The sequence below is a fragment of the Muscardinus avellanarius genome (assembly GCF_963383645.1).
Source record: "Muscardinus avellanarius genome assembly, chromosome: 15".
Classification (NCBI taxonomy): Eukaryota; Metazoa; Chordata; class Mammalia; order Rodentia; family Gliridae; genus Muscardinus; species Muscardinus avellanarius.
Genome location: NC_137801.1, coordinates 71,152,003 through 71,174,932, shown reverse-complemented (window position 1 = coordinate 71,174,932; position 22,930 = coordinate 71,152,003). Strand labels below are relative to the sequence as shown.

Genomic DNA, 22,930 nt, shown 5'->3' with positions numbered 1-22,930 from the left:
TCCCTCCTGTTCCACTTTATTTGCCTCTATTTGTTCAAATTGACACTATTTCCGCTCATATAATCCCACAGTCTCCTCATCGGTGAGGATTCCATTGTGCCTTTTTTTTCCTTCCTGTTTTTGTAATAAAGACAGGCTATTCTAACTTTTTAAGTTCTATTTCCTTTTTCTATAATGATTCCTTCTTCAACCCATCTCTCTTCTCTCACATTTTACCAAAAGCAGTCTGGAGGACCTAGAAACACATTTACAGTGTTTTGCTTTTAATTTCCTCTGCTCACTACCCAATTTCATCATTCACAAGTTCTGTCTCCCAACACAATTCAGTGAATTACTTTGTCTCCTTAAACAAGGATTCCATCATTTGCAAAAACCTGTACCCTTATATCCATCCTAGATCTTAACTCAAAGTTCTTTAACATCCATATTTCTGTGTGTGTGTGTGTGTGTGTGTGTGTGTGTGTGTGTGTGTGGTACCAGGGATTGAACCCACGGGCATGCTACCTCTGAGCTCTAGTTTTTTGTTTTTTTATTTTGAGACAGGGTCTCATTAAGTTGTGGAGAGAGTCACTAAGTAGCCCAGGCTGACCATGAACCTGTGATCCTCCTGTCTCAGCCTCCCAAGTAATGGTATTACAAGCATGTGCCACTATGCCCAGCTTTTTTTTTTTTTTTTTTGGTGGTACTGGGGTTCCTGGAAGCCCTTCTACCTCTGGGCTACACTCCCAGACCTATGTTTACATTTTTATTTGGAAACACGGTCTCCTAAGCCAGCGTGCGCGGCTGGCTTCGAACCTGCGCGATCCTCCTGTCTCTGCCTCCCAAGCGCGGGGATTACAAGCGTGCGCCACCACACCTGGCAGATGCCCAGCTTTAACATTCATATTTTTACCAAATTTTTTTTCACAGCAACATCAGCATTTTCTAGCATACACTCCCAAAGTTTTCTGACCTCTAGCACATAATTCCAAAGCCATATCCACCTTTTTGGGTACAATTTAAAGAATCAACTCATTATCACATTATGGAAATCTATACGAGTCTGGGCTACCATAAAATGTCTGCATAGGCTAGGTGCCTTAAACAGAAGAATTTTATTTTAGTTTTTTTTCTTTGTATAATTTAGACCGTAATAAGTCCAATATTAAGGTAAGTTTCATATGAGGACTCTTCTTTTGGTTTGTAGGTTGTCATAATCTTGCCTTGTGCTCACTGAAAGCCTTCTATTATTTCTTCTTAGAAAGACTACTCCCATCAGATCATGGATCCACCTTCATGCCTTCATTCAACCTTAATATCTACTACCTCAAAGGCCCCATAATCTCACATAATCATATGGTCTTTTCTGAAGCTCTAAAATTATGAAATGTAAAAAACTTATTTTTAATAACTTAATAAGCCTATTTAAATAATGTAAAGCATCAACATACAAATTTTGGGAGAACATGACATTTGGTCTATAATACTGTCCCACCATAAGAATGTCACTAACTAGTTCAAGTGTATAGGGGCTGTGCTCTACCCCAGGGAAAAAAAACAAAACAAACAAACAAACAGAAAAATGAAGAAGAAAAATATGCTCCCTATTTTTGATGATCAGTGTGTTGCAAAATTTTTCATGAACCTTTTCATTAATTTCTTTGTTGGTACTGGAGGTAGAACCCAGAGGCTTTCTACCTCTGGGCTATACTCCTAGACCTTTTTTTTAATATATATTTTATTTGGAAACAGGGTCTCACTAAGTTGCTGAAAGCCTCACTAAGTAGCTGAGGTTGGCTTTGAACCCGTGCGATCCTCCTGTCTCAGCCTCCCAAGTGGGGGGATTACAAGCGTGAGCCACCACGCCTGGCCTGAACCTTTTCATTAATTTCTGATCTGCAACTCCTGACTAAAGAAAGCAGACAGGAAGGGGATGCTAATCCACCATTTCTTGTTTTCTCTCCAATTTTGCTAGTCCCTACTTGCACATTAACTTCTCCATTCACCATTAGTCTTATTACATTTCTTTCTACCTGTCAAGTACATAGAGGTGGAAAAGAGGATTGTCTACATACACTAGATCTGATCTTAATACCACCATATTGGTTAAATATAAATTTCTTGTTTTGCTCAATAAAATAAAATATGATTATTTTAAACTGCTCTGTAACATATGGTTCTTATTGTGGAAACAGCTCTTGGTTTATCTGAATCAGTGAGGTTTTACTGCATTTGTAGTTAAGAAGATCATGAGGCCTTCCCATGTTCTAGATGAGTTAAATACAAATTACCCACTATCCTGTCAAATGTTCTTAAGGTTGCTATTTGAAAGTCACATAAAATTAAATTCATCTAAGAATATTATGAACCTTTTTTTTAAAATCAGTATCCCATAGCTAGATTTGGCCCCAAGCATCTAGGTCTTTTCTGAAGTTCTAAGATCATGAAATATAACAAACTTATTTATAATAACTTAATAAGCCTATTTAAATAATGTATTTGTAACTTAATTTTTTTATTGGTGCATTGTAGTCATACATCTTAATGGGTTACAAGATGACAGCGGCATACATGCACACATCACTCATTTAGCCCTTCCTCACTTTGTATTCATAATTTTATTAAAATATTTATAATTATCATAATAAACTAGTAAACCACAATTCCATTTTCAATGTAAAAACAAACAGTTGCCCCATTGAGCATTTTTAGTAATATTGAGCCTTCTTGCCGAAAGAACACAGTGCATCTGTATTAAAATAAAATGCAAAAATAAGCACTGCCAGGTCAATCAGGTAAGAGCAGTGGGGATTAGATATCGGGCTAGATTCATTGACCATGGTTATATATCCACAGGTGGGGGTTGCGGGAAAACATGAAGTACTAGAACATATTAGAAGATAAAAAGTGGCCTGATTACATAGTCAGAAATTCAGAGTTTCTGAGTCATAATAAACAGCCAAGAAATACATGCATATTCATTGAAATAGTTTGAGATGAGGAGTAGCTAGTAATGGAACTAGATTTTAAGAGATTAGAGGAGTACTGTTGGTAGGAAAGTAGGGATGTCTTCTAGGAATGGTGTAGAGGGGTATATAGATGCCCAGAAGAGGCTGTATTTGGGGCAATGTCCAAGAGAGACAGTGGAATGAAGCACGGTACATCAAGCAACCTAGCTACTGAATTTAGCTTCGTTCAGAAATGATGCCTACAGGATTCCATTTATCGAGTGCTCTGCAGTGGCGTGGAACTGTGAGCATGGGAACATGGTGGCATGGAATGAAAGCATAGTAGTAGGAGTCAATTAAATAAATCCTATGGGAAGTGGGCGTGGTGGCACATGCTTGCAATCCCAGCATTTGGGAGGCTGAGACAAGAGGATCACAATTTGCGGCCAGCCTCAGCTATTTAGTGAGGCCCTTTGCGATTTAGTGAGACCCTGTTTCAAAATAAAGAATTTAAAAAAAAATAGGGCTGGGGGTGTAGTTTGGAGGTAGAATACCCCTGGGCTCCATCCTCAGTACAACAAGAAAGAAAGGAAAGAGAAAGAGAGAAAGAGAGAAAGAGAGAAAGAGAGAAAGAAAGAAAGAAAGAAAGAAAGAAAGAAAGAAAGAAAGAAAGAAAGAAAGGAAGGAAGGAAGGAAGGAAGGAAGGAAAGAAAGAGAGAAAGAAAGAAAGAAAGAAAGAAAGAAAGAAAGAAAGAAAGAGGGAAAGGAAAGGAAGGAGGGAAGGAAGGAAGGAACCCTATGAACTTGTGGTAGCAGCTGGAGTTAGGGATGATGTAGAGGGTGAAAGAACAGCTTTCTTAAGCTGTTTTCTGTAGTCTTGCATACAGAAATAATTTCTTCCTATGACTGGTACCACAGATGGCTAATTTCATCAATTATGTGTTGACTCTCATTATTTCCAGTGTCAGAGGACATCTTTCTCGAGATCCCTCTGTATGTGAGCATGAGGTAATTGCAAAGACAAATTTAATGATCCTTCCCTAAGTTTCTCCTTGTCATTATTATTACTTGCTTACTTTGGTTTTTTTTTTTTTTTCCTTTTCTTTAAATTTATCACTTGATGGAAATAATTGGGAGGTTTGAATATTTTTCAACAGTGGAATCTTTATTAGCTTTTAAGTAGATAAAAATATCCTTTCTTCCCTATAGTGCAAAGTGGAATGGGCAATTACTACCATCTCAGTAAATTAAATTACTTAAAAAAAAATAAAACGAGTATATTGTGAAAATGTTTAGCCAGAGGAGTTCTCCAGCTGACTGAACATTATGGGCATTTCACAGCCAAGTCAAGGTAAATTCACCTACAAGTAGCTATTTAGAAAACATGTGTATAATGATAGTTGTTCAATTTACAGAACCAAATTAGCCCAAACTTTAGACAAAAGAGTAGAATACACACAGAAGAACCAAATAGACGGTAACCGAAAGGACGGCAGTATTATCACTGTCAGCGATATGAATGGGGCCAAGTGGATACGCTCAGATTGGTGAGAAAGAATATAATCAGCAGTGATGAATTGAACTTAAGAAAAAGGACGGGTTAATTGAAAAGTAAAAACTTCACATCTGCACACCATGCTTGGTGGCTTCTGATTGGAAAGGAATCTGTTTTAAGTCTGAGCAGTCTTCACACAAGCATAGGGAATTAGGTAAATCAGAGCCTGTGCTCCCTGCTGGGTTTACATCTCCAAGTGACAGCAACCTAAATTTAACAATAAGCACTGCTGTCAACCTTGGATGTGCACCTGAATCACCTGGGATGCTTTTTAAAAATAGTAGGGCCCGGGCCAGACCCCAGGAATTGTGATTTAATTGATGTTGAGTAAGGAGCAGGTATAAGTATTTTTACAATTGATATGGATGTGTCCAAGTTATGTTCTGGGCTGACAACCACTGCTTTAAAGACAATTTGCACTGTGGAGGTAGAAGAAATCCTAAATGACATATGAAAGGAAAGTAAAACTTGTCCCTCCTCTGGGCTTCTTAATTATGGGTCCTTGTTTTGTTTCTCAGCAGAAGCTAAGAAAGCGCCAGTAGCAGTGTCTTGCCCTTCCACATCCCGGGGCAATGGTCCATTTCTACTGCTCATTATAACTTAAGGATGGCACCTTGGCCAAATACGAAGGCAGTTTGGGGTTGAGAAGTGAGAATAATCTGAGGAATATCAAGGGTGAGCAATCTATGTTCTATAAGGACAAATTGTGGAATTACTCTATACTGAGCTGGGTGTGGTGGCGCACACTTGTAATCCCAGCATTTGGGAGGCTGAGACAGGAGGATCATGGTTCGCAAACAACCTCAGCTGTTTAGTGAGGCCCTTTGAACTCAGTGAGACCTTGTTTCAAAATAAAGAATAAAAAATAGGGCAGGGGTGTAGCTCAGAGGTACAATGGGTTCCATCCCCAGACCTGCAAAAAAAAAAAAAAAAGAAAATTATACTTCATCATTTTTCACATGTTTCCTGTGTGGCATTTTACCCATAAATGGTTTTACAGAGTAAAATTCTGCGCAAGTATGTCTTCGATTTCAGGTTATAGGGTTCTTAAGATCATGGGCACCTTTAGCCATTCTCATACCTTTTACCCTCATCACAAGGCCATGCATGTAAGTATTTGTAGATTGGATATGTTGGAGTGTGATCCCAGACCTCCTGTTTAAGTCAAAAGCTGAATATGGGTGGGGAAAGAGTAGGGAAGGGGAAAAGGGGAAAGAAAAAGGAGAAGCTCACAGTTTTTGAGGCAAACCTCTTCCAAGTAAAACCACTTATCTTATAAATATATCTCATAAATGTACACATTCTTTTAACATACATTCATTGATGTGTTTTAAGCAGACAACAGCAGAGCAGTTAGGAAAGTGTGCTGACATCATGGAGCTTACATTGAGAAAAACAAAAAAGGTAGCAAAGATATCCACCATTAAGAGCATTTAACATTTTGATAGATGTTGTGCAGAGAATAAACAAGGAATGGCTTGTATATGTAAACCAAAGTGGGATGGCATATTAAATAATGCGGTTAGAGAGGGCCTCTCTGAAACATGACATTTGAGTTGAGACTCAAAAGATTAGCATAAACCCACTGCAAAAAAAAAAAAAAAGTAGATCCCAAACAAAGAGAATAGTGAACACAAAGATACAGGCATAGGAAAAAGCTTAGTGAGGTTGAGAAATAGAAAGAAGGCTTATTTTAAATTTCTCTGCAAGAAAAAGGGTGGGTGAGAGGAATCAGTTTATGCTTCGGTGACCCCTGCATCTAACCTCTTTTACAAAATCACCAGGTTATCTTGGGTCTTGTGTTAGAAGCCATCATATACTCAAGGGCTGGTTCACTGGCTTAAGAGTGTGTCCCGTAAGATCTTTGCTAAAAGGTCAGTGGGCTTTTATCCCGCAGGAGTACATTTGATCTAAATGACCTGAATGGCAACTTCCACACTTCCCACCTGGAGGTTCAAGTCTGACTTGCAAGTACCAAGGTCGCAGGAGTCCCAGCTCTTTGTCTGTGAGCCACTGAGAGCTTTATTCTAGAGAAGACCTGGATCTTCAGGGGAAATCTGCAATGCTGGGAGTGATTTTCACTCTCTGCTTTGCTGAATTGGATTATGGGGTCGAAAACACAGGGAAGTGTAATCAGATCCATCTCATTCTCTCAGTCCTTAATCAACTCCTGAGCAAAGCATACTTGCTTTACTCTTCCTTATGTACTAGAACCAACTGCAGTGCCTAGCCCATAGGAGCTAAATGGTTATTGTTTTCTTTGGTGGTTTAAAAACAATTCAAAGGAATTTTAATGTTGTGATACATAGACCTTAGATAAAATGCAATATTTAATATGCATAAGGAGTTTTATTAAAACAGGCCCAGGATCATTCATTCATGTTTTGACTCTGCCTGTTTTCGCCCTATAAAGCATAGTTGAGCATCTACTGCAAAATTCAGTAGTTATAAGAGAGTTCACATAGGTGGCAAATCCACAGTGCTCACTGCTGGCTCTTTGTAGAAAGTTTGTCAATCTCTGTGATAAATATTTGACATGGGAAAGAATGAAGGGACACATAAATAAATGAACCATGATGGCAAATTCACTTTTATATAATGACTCCTTAATAGTATTTACCCCATGGCAGAGATCCAAGCATTGACCTAAACCTTTACACATTTCACATGAAGTATGAAACCAATAATATTTGTTACTCTGGCATGCTGTTATGAAATATATTCAATCAGTATAAAAGTTTTAATTGCATTTTCTAAATGGGTACCCTCTATTATTATAATTAAACATACACCGCAAAGTTTCTTTTTGTTCAAAACAGCCAGTTTCCCAAAAGGTCCATGTGAATGATAGTCATTTTACTCTATCGAGTAGGTATAGGGCCTTTGGGGTTTTCCTTTTTCTGTGTCTGCTACTTGGTCCTAAAATTCTACTCTAGGATATACAATTCTGCTTTACAAAAATACATGTTTTTCACCTCAATTTTATAATTGCTAAATAATTTCTAGCTTTAAGTGAATACTCACTGTACTGTTAGATTGGATACATCAGGATAGTCACACAGTGAGTATTTATTCAAAAGGCAAAAAGATCAATTACTTTCCAGTTAGTCATAAGGTATGTTCTTGTATACAACAAGTTTAGGGAGCAAGGCATGGAGGCGCACGCTTATAATCCCAGCATTTGGGAGGCTGAGACAGGAGAATCGCAGTTCACAGACAGCTTCAGCTACTTAGTGAGGCCCTCTGCAACTCAGTGAGATCCTGTTTCAAAATAAAGAATAAAAAATAGGGCTTGGGGTGTAGCTCGGAAGTAGAATGCCCCTGGGTTCTATCCCCAGTATCTCCGCCCCCTCTCTCTCACAACACACACACACACACACACACACACACACACACACACACACAGTTTAAGGCAATATAAATTGTTCAATACAAACTCAAATAGAGTAACATATGTGTTAGTTTTTTGTTGTTGTTGTTGTTTCTGAGGCCAAAATATTCAAGGAGAAAATCTTAGAGGAGAAAAAGTTGATTTGTGCTCATGGTTTCAGAGGACTTTGTCCATGGTCAACCAGCTGTAAGTCAGAAATAACATGGCAGCAGAAAGTAGCAGAGGAATACAGTTCAGCACCAGGCAGCTGAGAAGCAGAGGGCAAGATAGGAAGGAGTTCAGCATTTCTAATGCACACCCCCAGTGATGGTGACCTGCTTTTCACAGCCACAGCCCACTTGCCTACAGTTAACAACTAAGTAGTCCATCCCAATTATTCATCCATCACTTGGATTAATCTATTAATGAAATTACAGTCCTCACAGTCCAATTATTTCTTAGGGGGCCACCTCCATACTTTGCTGCATTAGGGTAGAGGCTCTTATCACATGAGCTTTTGAAGACATCCCAGATAGAAACCATAATGCTCTAGGAAAGCATATGGAGGCTAGAATGCAATACTCCCGAGTTAGAGAAACTGAATTGGAATTTGGATGAAGAATGTCTCTAACATTAATGATTGCATCTCCTTAGGCCAGGCATTCTGGCTGGTTGTCATTTCCTTTTCCAAATTGCTAGAAGGAATTGATACAAAAATATCTCCAACTAAATCCATTGTGTGTTCTGATAACTTTTGTTTTTGTTGGCTTACGTTTTTATGGCTTTAATTTTTTTTCTGGAGAGGATTTAGGCCCTTTTAATGAGCACTACCTTTTGTTTTAGGAAAAACTGTCTTCTGTATGTCATTTCATATTTCCTCTATAGAAAAGAAAATATGTGGTGTGAAACTTCCTTGTCTCTCTTTTTAAATATAAACACTTTGGAGGCAAATTTATGTAGATATATTTAGATAGAATGCTTACTTACAATACACTACTGGGGAGAATACTCTTTCTAATGCAGAGGCCAGAGCTATAGACGGAAAGTCTTTTGTAAATTAATACCAGTAATTAATCCAGCTCATTAGCCCAAAACCTCAGTGAATGCTGAGAGTGATGCTAATGCAATAAGCTTCCCAGTTAATGGAGTCAAAGCTAACTTCAAAGACTGGCCAGTATCTCATTCATTAAGTTAATCAACTCTCTGGACACCTCACAGACAACATAACCTGATAAGAGTAGTTGCAAAAATGGAGCTAGTAGATGTTCTGTTCTAACGTCCCCCAAATGACTTGAAAGTTTAACTTTGAGCAACTTACAAATGCAGAAATAGTACATGTTTCCACCCTTGAGTAAGCATAGGCCAAAAGAAAACAAATTTTACAGAGCAATTTTTTTTAGAACTTAAGTTTAAAATGGTGTTAAGTCTGGAGAACATAACAAGACTTCTACTGAGTTTGGCATTACTCAGTTTACTTGCTAGAGATGCCATATGCATTTTCCGCCATGAACAGAATGGAAGTGGAATAGTTATCAATTTATCTTTACCTTTTTGTTTTCCTTTGAAAATTTTCTAAAACAGAGGCCAAAAAGAATAATGAATTACTGAACAAATGTAATAGATTTGTTTTTTTAACATGTATTACTTATTCAATCTTCGAACAAAATAGGGAAAGAACAAGATTGCTATTGTTCCTTCATTTGGCAAATAAGTGAAGACCTGTAATGTATCTGACCAATGTCTTGTATGTCAAAATTTAATGAGAATGTATTACATGTCATTTCTATTTTCATATATTCTTAGTAAATCTTATCTGCTGTAATCCTTTGGATTTACCATCTCTTGCTTACTTGAATCTTTCTTATTTCTGAAGATTCTGTCTCTGCTATACTTCTTAGGCATGCAGGTCTTTGTGTGCATCAAATTGAAAGTCAGATATGACATGGACCTCTTTTTTTTTTTGTATTTTTGGTGGTACTTGGGGTGGAACTCAGAGGCTTTCTACTTCCAGGCTATACTCCCAGACCTGTTTTACATTTTATTTGGAAACAGGGTCTCACTAAGTTACTGAGAGTCTCACTAAGTAGCTGAGGCTGGCTTCGAACCTGTGCGATCCTCCTGTCTCAGCCTCCCAAGCGCGGGGATTACAAGCCTGTGCCGCCATACCCAGCATCTTTTTAAAGACAGGTTTCATTTGATTGATTAACCAGTTAACTGGAGATTTAGTGGGGAGAGAAGAAACAGATGCTGATGAAGAGAGATGACAGAAGGAAATAAAATGGCAGCCAGAGGGATTTTGAAGTTATTTGATGAACACACTATCATCTTTAAGTGAAAGGCTAGATTTTGGCTCAGGCATTGTCCTTCCTTAGTATTCTTCAATTTCAGTCCTTGCAGTGAGACTTGAGCTTCTTCTCTTCTTACCTCCAGGACTCTCCCTAATTTTACTCAGGGCCAAGAAACTGTTCAGGCCCCTTCTTTCTTCCTCCTATCCCATACCATGTGGGTGAAGGATCCATACTTCTAGAAAAAAATATTTTTCCAACCCAACACCCTTTGTTCACTGAATTATATACTAGCAGGGTTTTTTTTCCTTTTAAATCATTCTCCCCTCTGCCTTGCAAAGATTTCTTGAAGTTTTAATGTAGTGATGGCTAAGAAAAAAAAAAAAACAAGCAAAACCTAAAAACACTTTTTTAAGATTTTCTCATTTTTTATGCTTTTATTGACGCACTGTAGTCTCACATCGTAATGGAGTTCAGAGTGCCAGTGCTTGGTGAGTTCTCCGCTGCCACTGCTTCCCCTTCCCCATACATGATACAAACATTGACATTAGTATTCTCAAATACATACATAATGTCAGCGCAAATGTTTCCTTTATTATTCTCCCTCCCCTTCCACCACCCTCCCCTAGACCACCTTCCTCAATCCACTGGGATTTCTTCTCCATTATCTGAAGTCCCTCTAGTATCCCAATTACTCCCTAGCTTCTGCATAGAAGAGCAAACATAATACTTCACTTACATTTTTTGTGTGTGGTACTCCAGATGAGACCCAGAGGCTTTCTACATCTGGGCTACACTCCCAGGTCTATTTTATATTTTATTTGGAAACAGGGTCTCACTAAGTTGCAGAGGGCCTCACTAAGTAGCTGAGGCTGGCTTCAAACCTGCACGATCCTCCTGTCTCAGCCTCCCAAGTGCTGGGATTACAAGCGTGTGCCACCAAGCCCGGCTACTCTACTTTCTTTGACTGACTTATGTCACTTAACATAATGTTCTCCAGATCCATCTATTTTCCTGAAAATGACATAATTTAGTTCTTCTTTATTTCTGAATAGGATTTAATTGTGTATATATACCATAGTTACCTAATCTATTCATCTCTTGATGAACACCCAGGTTAGCTTCATAATTCTAGTATTGTGAATTGTGCTGCTATAAACAAGGGCGTGCACATACCACTTATAATATTCTGATTTCAGTCCCTCCGGAAAGATAATCAGGAATGATATTGCTGGAGCTTATGTTGGATCAGTTCCACGTTTTCTGAGGAGTCTCCACCATGATCTCCATAGGAGCTACATGGATTTGCAATCCCAACAAAGTAGAAGAATTCTTATTTCCCTACATCCTGCCACTGTTTCTTTTGTTTGACTTATTAATGATTGCCATTCTAGCTGGAGTTAGATGGAATCTCAGTGTAGCTTTGATTTGCATCTCTCTGATTGCTAATGATGTTTAACATTTTAAAACTATATTTATTGATCATTTGAATTTCATCTTTTGTGAAGTGTCTACTTAGTTCACTTGCCAATTTTTAGAATGAGTTATTTGCATTTTTAGCAGAAAGTAGAAACACCTGTCAAGTAAAATAATCTTTATTTATTTTAGTGGTAAATTAGTTGGTCATCAAAGATCAGAGCTAACATTTCTATCTTGATACCAAACAAAACAAACAAAAATACTTTTGAATTCAAGGTACTTTTGCAAAATATTGTTACACAATAATCCTTCTAAAATATGTTTCATATGGCCAAGCATGGTGGCATATGCTTTTAATCCCAGCACTCAGGAGGCTGAGACAGGAGGATCTCGGTTCTCAGACAGTCTCAGCTACTTAGTGAGGCCCTTTGCAATTCATTTAGACCCTGTTTCAAAATAAAGTATAAAAAGTAGGGATGGAGGTATAGCTCTGAGGTAGAATGACCCTGGGTTTCATCCCCATTACAACACACACACACACACACACACACACACACACACACACACATTTCATATGTAATGACATGCTATTCTGAAAGTTTCAGCTGAGAGTGGTGTTGTGTGCTTGTAATCCCAGCATTTAGGAGGTTGAGATTGGATGATTGAGGTTCATGGACAGCCTTAGCTATTTAGCAAGGCCCTGTGCAACTCAATGAGACTCTGTTTCAAAATTAAAAGACTAAAATGTAGGACTGGGGGTGTGGCTCGAAGGTACAATGCCCCTGGGTTCTATCGCCAATACCGCCAAAACAAAAAAAAGCTTCATTTTTAATGAAGAGAAATTGTTTAGATCATTTATATTTCCCAATTAAGAAATCCTGCATTAAACAAATAAGAATGTTTCACTACAGAATTTAGGATTAAATAAGGTAGTTTGCCAAACTAGATTTGTTTATTTTGTTTGGAATAAACAATACTTAGAGCTGTGGCAGTCATGGGTTGGGCCAGATGTAGGAAGTTATTTGACAGGCGGGATCTGAAGATATCAGACACATTTGATTAAAAGATCTCTGGTAACATCTATGTTACTCATTTTAGTTGTTTCTGAGATTCAGTGATGGCTTTATTCATCCTTCAGATTAAGTGTTAAGTCCTTTTCTTGTATCCAATGAGTCATTACATTTCTTTTCTATCCAGTAATTTAAAGGAGTTGAGGTTCCATCAGCTTTAATAGAAATTCCTTGAAAAATAAAAACCTACTACCAAACTTATTTACATGTACTTATTCCATTTTCATTCTTATCACATACTAATGTAGTGAACAGAATAAAGCTTAACATATATTCATTTAGCTATTATCCTTCAATTTTAATCAATTTTACTTCCAATAAACTGTCTATCTTCATTAAGCAATCCAACTATTCTGAATTTGTCATATGGACTTAAATGATGGCACTTTTTAATGGTCTAAATAGTCAGATACTGCCCTTTAATTTTGAGAATTAGAGACCAAATGTCATTTAGGAAATTGAAAATCAACTTTTTATGACTTCAATTGAAAGTACTCATACTGAAATGTGAACAATGTTCATGAAAAGTTAATAAATAAGACTAATGATAGTCCACGGTGATGTGAGAATGATCAGACTCTTAAACTACCTACAACTATTGCTAACACCTTTGAGAAAGGAGGCTAACAATATTGGGATTTCATGCTCAGAACAAAACTGAACTTCAAAAGCCTTTGATCGAATATATCAAGAGTCTATTTCACATTGCTCTCACATTTACTATACAGACACATTCATTTCTCATCTTAAATATAATAATTACAGATGCAAAACTATGGGACTGGAGTGATTTTGCAGATTTTGAAGCTCTGCCTCACCTTCTACAATTTCGTCCTTCATTTCAAAATTTAAAAATATCCCCTTTTCCTGACTTTCTTTCTTTGAAGCACTAACACTATGAGTCTCTGTAATTGAGAGGAATGTGCCTTTTCTTTTTTAACTCCCTCTGGGGTGTTGAAAGGAAAACATATTCTGGGCAAAGGGTAAATGATGTTTTAAGGAAACTAGAACATACACCAAGGTTTTAAGCTTCTCGTGCACAAAGTAGGGCTGGCAGCCTTGCTTAATGAGCGTCTCTGTGACCCCTCCAGTCCTCCAATCTCTCTGAATGGAAACTGCAAGACAAAAGACAGGGCACATTTCCAGAAAAGATGCTGTCAGCATTGAGTAAAAAAAAAGAGCAAGAATATGTCCTTTTAGTGTATTGCTCCTTTCTTAAGGATCAGGAAAAACTTTCAGGGTTATCTGAAATTTATAGAACTAAATGAGGTGTCACTTATCCTCATTTTCGGAGAATGTACATGAAACTCAAAAATATTAAAGCGACTTATAATTAGCCGTAACAATGGTTCCTTCCTCTGTAACCTACCTCAGGTATTGTTATAAAATATGGCCCTATAACAGAAGTTTAAATGTGATTTATATTAAATAGCTCTCAGAGAAGCCAATGGTAACATTTTAGTATAGTATAATGCATTCTCCAGATGTGATTATTTTTCTTTCTATGAACCACACCCATCATCTGTAAATAAAGAGTAGCTACCCGTGCAGCCAAGGAGTAGTGTAGCATGCTATGGACATCTTTAAATAATGTTGTTCTGCCAAGCTATAGAGCAGAGTCCACGAGAGAGCTAATGCAACACGGGGGACCCTCTGGAAAAGCTCTGAAAACTCATTTACAAAAATATCAAAAGGACATTAAGGGAAACTTCAGGCTTCTTTATTTTGACTACTGAAAAGGAAACAATGATACACAGAGGGACCCAGGTGGTTAATGTACTGTACATTATTACTATACAGTACAAGACCTCAGTCTCTTAGCTGCTCAGAAACCACAAATTCAGTTGATTACACAGGGCCCTGCAGAATAGACTTTAAGACTAAAGAGCAAACAGTGCACCTCTCCTTTCACAGCCTGCCAATTTGCTTGGCTTTTAAATTTATGCCATGGGTCAGTTTTGCAGAAGGGAACTTTGTAATCGCATCTATCCTGCAAGAGGTCTAAGCCTGTTTGCAGTACAGTAAAGAAAATGGCATAAGCCCTTGTTTAGAGAAGTAAAACCTAAATAAAGTAGTTCAACACTAATAGCAAAATACATTTTCTGAGTTCAGAAATGTTGCCATGTATAAGCTCTGTAGTTAATGCAGCTGCCTCGGCATTTGAATTAACTTGATTTGAAGACAAACCTCGTGATTTCTTAGTTATGAAATTGTTATTTCCCATTATGTTTTAGCTATAAAAGCTTTTAAGTAAACCTCAAAAGTCAACATTGCCTGCATATGAACTACTGGTTTTCATCTTTAGCTTAACCTGGTTGTTACAGAAGGCTCTGAATTCTTGTCATATTTACACCTGTTTGGGAATTCAAGTATCTGTTCATTGTAATGACGGGAGAAAGATCATTCACAGTACTACAGGACATGGACAGAACCACAGACCAAGCCTAATGATGGTTTTGATGTCCTGTAGTGGTTTGACTAAACCCAATAAATGTTTATATCAATTTAAACTAAGTTGCTGAATTTTTTATGTTGTTTACAAGTTATACCCCCTCCACCTTTGAATAACAATAACGTAAGAATGAATGTAGGTCTCTTAAAACATTTCTTTCTGCTAGAATGCCAGGGACAAGTGTCTGCTTCCATGTCTCTGCTTTGTCAGAGTCAGAGTGACTTGTACAATAATCACATGTTTATCTCTACCTATCTGACACACTTCAAAATCCTACAAGATTTCCCAAAATAGGACTTGCTAATTAATATTTTATGTGTCCATCTGTGCTGATATAAAGAGAGAGATCAAAATGAAAAGTAATAATAATAATAATAATAATAATAATAATAATATCATAGATTTGGGCTGAGGTAACTCAGACCCTAGGTTTTACTTGGTATTTGGGAATTCAACCTTCTTACCTCCAACCTGTCCTTTGATCTCACTGTCAGCACTGAAACCAATATCTAATGTCTAAAACATCTCTATATACAATCATAACATTGACCTAGTATTTATTGCTTTTTTCCTAAGACCCTGTTTCAAAATAAAGAATAAAAAATAGGGCTGGGGGTAGAGCTCAGAGGTATAATGCCCCTGGGTTCCATCCCCAGTAAAGCAAAAAAAAAAAAAAAAAAGGATAGATTTGTATATTCAATGTTATATCAACATCTTGTTTATTGAGAAATTCTATAATTATTAGTTGTTCACTACCATTCCTTAAAAAGACGTGTTGAAAATAGTGTTTGACTTTTGTAGAAATCAATGGGCTTCATCCTTCCCCAAATTAATATATATTTATTTGATTTTCTACCTCATCATGAAAAGCAATGAATTATACGAGCTAATAAAAGAAGGAATAGTAAATGCAGGATGGGAATATATCCAATCTATTGCCAATCACTTAAACTGTAATCTGAATATATGTTTTGATCAAACATCTTGTACTGTGGAGGATCACAGTTAGAGGCCAGCCTCAACAATTTATCAAGACCCTCAGAAACTCAAGGGGATCTTGTTTAAAAAATAAAATACAAAAGGTTATGGATGTAGCTCAGAGGCAGAACACCCTGGGTTCAATCCCTGGTAGCAGTACATATTTTACTGTGATCCTCAGCTTTAAAAAAAATCACAATGTGATTAGTACTCACATCTGCATGTGTGTAAATTTGAAACAAAACTATTACAAAAAACAACATACCCTCTGATACTTTCTATTCCAATTGAATTTTTTAAATGGTTGTCTGGATTAACTAAATTAATTTTATAACCAACTAATAAGTTGTGATTTTCTAAAGAAACCACTACTTGAATCTAGGTCTTTTAAAATATGAGGTAGCTTTTAGCTTAATAAGCATAAAGGTGTTAAAAACATTAATTCTCATGAAAATAACATATTTGTGCCAAAATTGTATTTATCACATTAATGAGGATATCGGTAAGAAAACATTAGAGATAGTTTGAAGAGCTGGTTTGAGAGCATTATAGAGGAAATGCAGGAATAACTTTTGAAAGTAAGTTTGCAAAATTAGATTTAATGCTGATTAACTTCCTACAGAACATTATGCTCTAAACCTATCGTGGCCAATTTATTACTAAGTTAAAAACTAAAATAATTTAATTTCCGAAGCTTAAGTTATTGAAAAATTAAGATGCGGTCCAGTCAGGAGACAAATAACATGTCAGTTATTTTAGCCGGTAAGTTTTGTAAAGAATCACTAACTAGGTATAGAGTTATTAATTTATGCAATAGTTCACAGAACATTTGAAGAGGGAGCTACCATTCCTCCCACTTGTAGGGTTGAAGGAGCAAAAGGAAGATGTTGGAATCTCTACCTTAAAGGTTTGGACAAGGAGTTTTGTGGTGATGAACCTTAGACTTCCCTGTTGCTAGTGTTGGTGTTTAGTGTGTGTGAGGTGGGAGGAGGGATGCTGAGACCTAATGTTCTACAGGATGGATAAAAAACAAAAATTACCTGCTACTACAGGAACAAACTGACACATACAAAATGAAGGAGGGAATTCCCACAGAACGAAGAAACAGAGGAAACCCATGTGAGAATAATAATTCTTTCTCCCTTCCCTGAGCCTTGCCACCTCCCCCTATTGACAGAGTCTAACAGACATTCTACACGTAAATGCAGAGACATTTCTTTTTTCTTTTTTTCTTTTCTTTTCTTTTTTTTTTTTTTTTTTTTTTTTTTTACTGTACTGGAGATGGAACCCAGGGGCATTCTACACTACACCCCCAGCCCTACATTTTTTATTATTTATTTTGAAACAGGGTCAAGTTACGATGAATCCTGTAACATCAGATCATAATTAAGCAATCACCATTCTCCTTTTTCAAACTTTGGGATACATGTCTCTTTATCAGACATGTGTGGTTTAATAAAAATTTGCAGAACAAATAAAAATACTATAATATTTTCAGGTTTTTCTATGAGAGGAATTTCTGTAGACAGCCATTTAGGTCTATTAACAGTTGACACAGCCTATCAACTGGAAAAAAAAAAAAAGAGCAACATTGCATTTTATGAACTCAATGATGTACTGTCTCCCATGAACTATTAGAAATATTTCTATGGGCTTGTTTTTAAAATTTTAAAAATTATATGTGTTTATGATAAAGCCTTGAATTATATGAACTTAAAAATAAAACATGTTTATAAAATATAAGTACATATATATGTTACACTTTTATTTAAGAAAGTACATCATACTATATATTCTTTTGCACCTTGTTTACTATACTTAATATACCTATTGCCATAATGCAACAAATCTTTTCCAACTTTGTGTGTCTGTGTATTGCTGAGGATTGAAGCCAGGGGTGTTCTACCTCCCAGCTACACCACAGTGAAACAGTGTCTCACCAAGTTTCAGAGGCCTCACTAAATTGCGGAGGCTGGCCTCAGACCTGAGAGCCTCCTGTCTCAGCATCCCATGTACTGGGATTACACTCATGTACAACAACTCCCAGCCCTATCCACCTTCACATTCTAATGTTTGCCTTCAAATATATGGATGTCCATTATATGTTTAAAAATCCCCCTTTGATGGACATTTAGGCTGTATCTGACTTTCTGTTACTGTACAATAACTAGCAAGAAAGATGGCAGAGCACTGACTATTTTGGTCATGATTTTATATATGTCATATATTTTATTCAACATGCTGAATTTTGTTTGATGGTAACAACCACTATTTTGTTAAATAGTACTTATTAGGAGTCAAGTCAATTCTTTTTATTAGTGCATTGTAGTCATGCATCTTAATGGAGTACAAGATGGTACCTGGGCCATCCCTTGATGCACATATCACTCAATTAGCCTTTACCAATTCTGTTCCTGTTGACTTGAAACAGTGTAGAGAACACGAATATAGCCTGAAGAGGGTGGTCTTACCTTTCCCAAGCGTTTTTGTAATCCACCCATCTTTCCGTTTCTCTTTCAGATTCCACACCACGTGAAACCCTTGCCCTATTACAGCTACGACCAGCCAGTGCTCGGGTACTGCCAGGCTCACCAGCCACTGCACGTCAGCAAGGGCTACGAGACAGTGTCTCCGGAGCAGGACGACAGCCCCAGCCTGGAGCTCGGCCGGGACCACAGCTTCATCGCCACCATCGCCAGGTCTGCAGCCCCTGCCATCTACCTGGAAAGAATAACAAACTAATTCGGAGCCCACTCCTCACTGGAGAGCAGCCGTGGGAGGGAGGGCTTTCGTCCTGAAGGAGGAGGGACATCCAAACCATGCAATACAGCAAGCTCACTGTTCTTGTTAAATGATTATATGGCATAAAGGAAAGAAAAGGAAAAGGAGAGAAGAGAAGAGAAAAGAAGAAAAAAGAAAAGAAAACCCAAACTGATTCCAGAGGGTGGCGGATGCACCTGCAGCTTAACCCGGGAGAATGACCAAACTTTCTTTGCTTTAAGATATAAGACAGACAAACAAAAATACTCCCGGATGTAAATAGTCAAGAGTGTCAAGTTCTTATAAAAATAGATTTCACCCTAGCTATCTATAGGTTTGTTTGTATATTTGATTTTTTCTACACTGCATGGTTCCTGGGCTGGAGAACCACAGGGGCAAGTGAACAGGGGTGGGTGGGGAGTTGGGGAAACAATAGAGTTTTCTTTGTTCGGTGTGTGTGCGTGTGTGTGACACTCACAGGTTTTATTTCAGTTGCTTTTGTTTCTTTTATTTTTTTTTTCTTTAAAAAATGCTCTTTGTTCTTGTTTGGTTTATTTTAATTTTTTTTTTTTCTTTTCCTGGCCAAGTGATTCTGTTTCCAGTTCTAAACATGGGCATTACAGCTTATGTTGTACCAAAAGAATTTTTTTTTTTTTTTTTTTTTTGCTGTACCAGAGACTACAAGTAAAGAAAGTTGGCCACAAAGTTTTGATATACCTACTGGAATGAAAATACAATAAACCTAAATGAATGTTCTTTCAAGACACATGATGTACACAATGTAGAAATTTGGGTATTTCCCATTGGCAGCCCTCACTGTAGAAAGAATGAAAGAGTCCTGTAAAATCTGAGAAGGAGAACCAGCAGGATTATTCTCATGTGGACTGAGTGTGAGAACCATGGCCATGTGGTCAGTGAATGAAACTGCCAAGCCCACACATTTCTGAACACAAGATAATGTGTAACATTGCTTTTTAAATTAATTATCAATTAGCTTTTGTGTAGTTTTTATCAATAAAAATGTTGAAAAATAAATATATTATTTTGTGGTTGGTACACCACAGCCCACTTACTGTTGAGTGGTTTATATTTGTGGAACTTTTCTAGCCTATATCAGGGAAATTCAGTAGAAACTATTAAGCGCCTTCTGTGTGCTCTGTGATTAGGTAGGGAAGCCTTGAAAAGTATAGAAAAGAAATATGAGATGTGATGCAGGATGTACAGTAACATATTTTACAGTTATTTTATACACAATGAACTTTAATGCAATCATATAGCCTGTGAAAAAAATAAGTATCCATGGAAGGTTTAGAGGTTCTGTGATCTTATAGGACAGAAAAAAATGTGTGAAAATGTATTACTACCTAAAAAAATGCAGAATGATCTCTGGTTTTGCTCTTTTTCTTTTTTTTTTTTAAGCAATGGTTATAACAATGGGTATTATCAGTTGCGCCTTTTTCTCTTGACTTTCTTATTTCTCTGATGTTCTGTCTGTGTAACTTCCTGATATAGTACAGACATTGTCCTGATATACTCACTGGTCTGATTTGCCTAGTTTTATTTTTAGAATGAAAAACTGAAATGTATGCATTCATTTATGGGAACAAGTTTTATCTTCTATAGGGTGCTAAGTCTTATCCTTCTATAGAGTACTACTAGATGTTCTTAAGAACTATATTTACTAGTGTCATTCATTTAATTTTAAATTTTATGAAAATAATAAGAGAGACTAGTGTATACTTTCAGATCAAAGTAAACTAGCACAGATATAAATTATGACTTATGTTTTCAAAGCTATTCTGTTTTACTACTTTTTAAAATCAGAATTCCTGTTAGATTTCATATTAATTGAGGAAAAGACTATGTCCCACTATGTCCCGTTAAAGAAAAATTTTATCAAGAGAAGTGTTTTTTACTTCCTCACATTGTAAATGGCCATTACCCTCAAATTCTGGTAACTTTACCGTTAATGTTTTTATAATCTAGATTATATATATTTTCTTACTCATCCAAGTAGAAGGTATTGACCATGAGTTTAAAAGTTAGGGAGAATTATTTGGCATTGTGAGTTTTCTTTAAGGATTTGTTCAATAGAGTGCAAATGTGTATTTCTAGAATACTAGTTGATTAACAGGATTTTTCAGGGGAGGGTGTCTTTCCAAATTACAAAGATTATCTTAACATTTTCTACTCTCTTATTTATCCATCATCACACATTTGACCCATCCATACCAGCGATGGCTTATCACAGGTGGCACCTGAAAGTCTTGATTTAAATTGGCTTGACTCAGTTGTGGTTTATTTCTGTTCCTTACAACCAAAAAAGTACCATATAGATATATTTACTCATGTTATTGATAACCACCACATTTGACCAATGCTTGCCTCAAGTCAAACATGACTGGGGAATGGAACTACAGCAAAACAGGTAGAATTGTGAAAATATTGGGCCCTCGAAAAACAAAAACTATCAAAAAGCTTATTTTTAAAAATAATTTACATATTGGCAGAGCAAGTTAACACTGGGCTTTGAAAACATATTAATGATTAAAGCAAATAAGAAAAAAACAATGAAAACAACAGCTTAACTTGAGTAGGCTTAGAAAAGATTGAAAAATGCAGGCTTGTCATTGTATGAAGGGGTCAAGTGGAAAGCAGCTTCTTAAAAAATTAAAAAAAGAAAATGATGCTTCAATAGAAAACTTGGGAACCTGATATTGGATTATTGATCCGTTAAGCCTAAAAGTCAATAATTTTTATGCCAAAAGTCTTATGTAACCAAAGAGGATGCAAGGCTTCTGTCTTTGGTCACCACTTAGGCTAAATTATTTTCTAGTACTTAAGCAATATGAAGCAAAATTGTCTATGTGGGCCACGTTCATCCTATTTCCGGTCCATTTATGCACTTAGCTATACAAACTGATTGCTTCAACCCGGAGGATTATAATTCTGAATTGTGATCCGAGCTAATATAAAAAATTTTAACTGTCTTCTGGAAGTCAGAAATTATGTTTATTCTCCTTTTGTCGTTTATATTGGTGTTGAAATGGTAAAGAATCCTTTCAAAAAAGTTATGCTTTATTTCAAGACTCTCCTAATTGCAAATTATTTTATTTTATACTATAATGTTTATTGAAACTTTGAAGGATATGCAGGTTCTATTTCGAAGTTGAGGAGTGTCGTGGAGTATTTATAGAGCAAGGGTATTATAACCATGTCTTAAAGCAATTATGAGTGTGGCCCAATATGGACTGGACTGGTCAATTATCCAAGCATTCTGATTAACTTTTTTTCATAAGCATTCTTAGTCATGCTGGGTTTTCTTTCAGTTATTATAACTGGCAATAAGTCAATATATTAGGTCAGAGGCTTGATTGATATGTGCATTGTAGTAACAGTGCTTTATATTTTTTTCTGTTGTAGCTCTACTCACAGTAGTTCATGGGTGACCTTCTGAGACTGAGGATATAAATAATAAAGAGCCATCACTTGCAGGATGCCAAAAATCCCAAGTACTTTCTGTAGTAAAAAGTACATAAAGTTATAATATTTCTAGTCCATTGCTTCTACTCAGTAATGAAGTTGTGTGAGTGGAAGAAGGGCTCTGGGAGGGTGGCCCCAGCTTCCCTCCTGGTCATACACTTATCAGTAGCTTGAGCGCAATAATGGCAGACCTACGCTATGAAGTCACTGCCATGAATCTGGAAAAGAGGAGAAGATGTAGTAAACAATCTGTAACTTTTTGCATTTATGAGCAATCAATACATTTTAATTAAATTTGGGGATTTCTGACAGCTAGCTTAATAGTGCTCAATAATCCAACAGAACACCAAAGAGAAACAAAGCATTAAAGTGTACCAAATAAAGAATGTCATTGTGCAGTTGGCTGATCAAACCACACTTGAAATATTATGTTGGTATCACACTTTCAAGGATAGCATAACAACCACAATATAAAAAGCTATGCAATCCACTACATATGTCCCTGGTTAATGAAGAACTGAAAACAGATCATTTCCTGGACAAAGAGATTAAAACAGCATGCGGAATAAAGACATGGAGACAAGCAAATGATAGCAAATTCTAAGTAGTGCTGGTAATTTATTGTTTGAGA

At 36.7% G+C, this 22,930-nt stretch overlaps 1 protein-coding gene across 1 annotated transcript in view; it reads left to right on the top strand.

Annotated features, from left to right (window-relative positions):
• The window catches only part of LRRTM4 (leucine rich repeat transmembrane neuronal 4), a gene marked incomplete at both ends in the record, with an annotated part of 764,724 nt that extends 745,926 nt beyond the window's left edge, over positions 1 to 18,798 (top strand). The window contains one exon of the mRNA XM_080711809.1: positions 18,577 to 18,798. Within this exon, the coding sequence (XP_080567935.1) occupies positions 18,577 to 18,798 (222 nt within the window). The remainder of the gene's footprint in view (positions 1 to 18,576) is intronic.
• Positions 18,799 to 22,930: the final 4,132 nt, after the last annotated feature.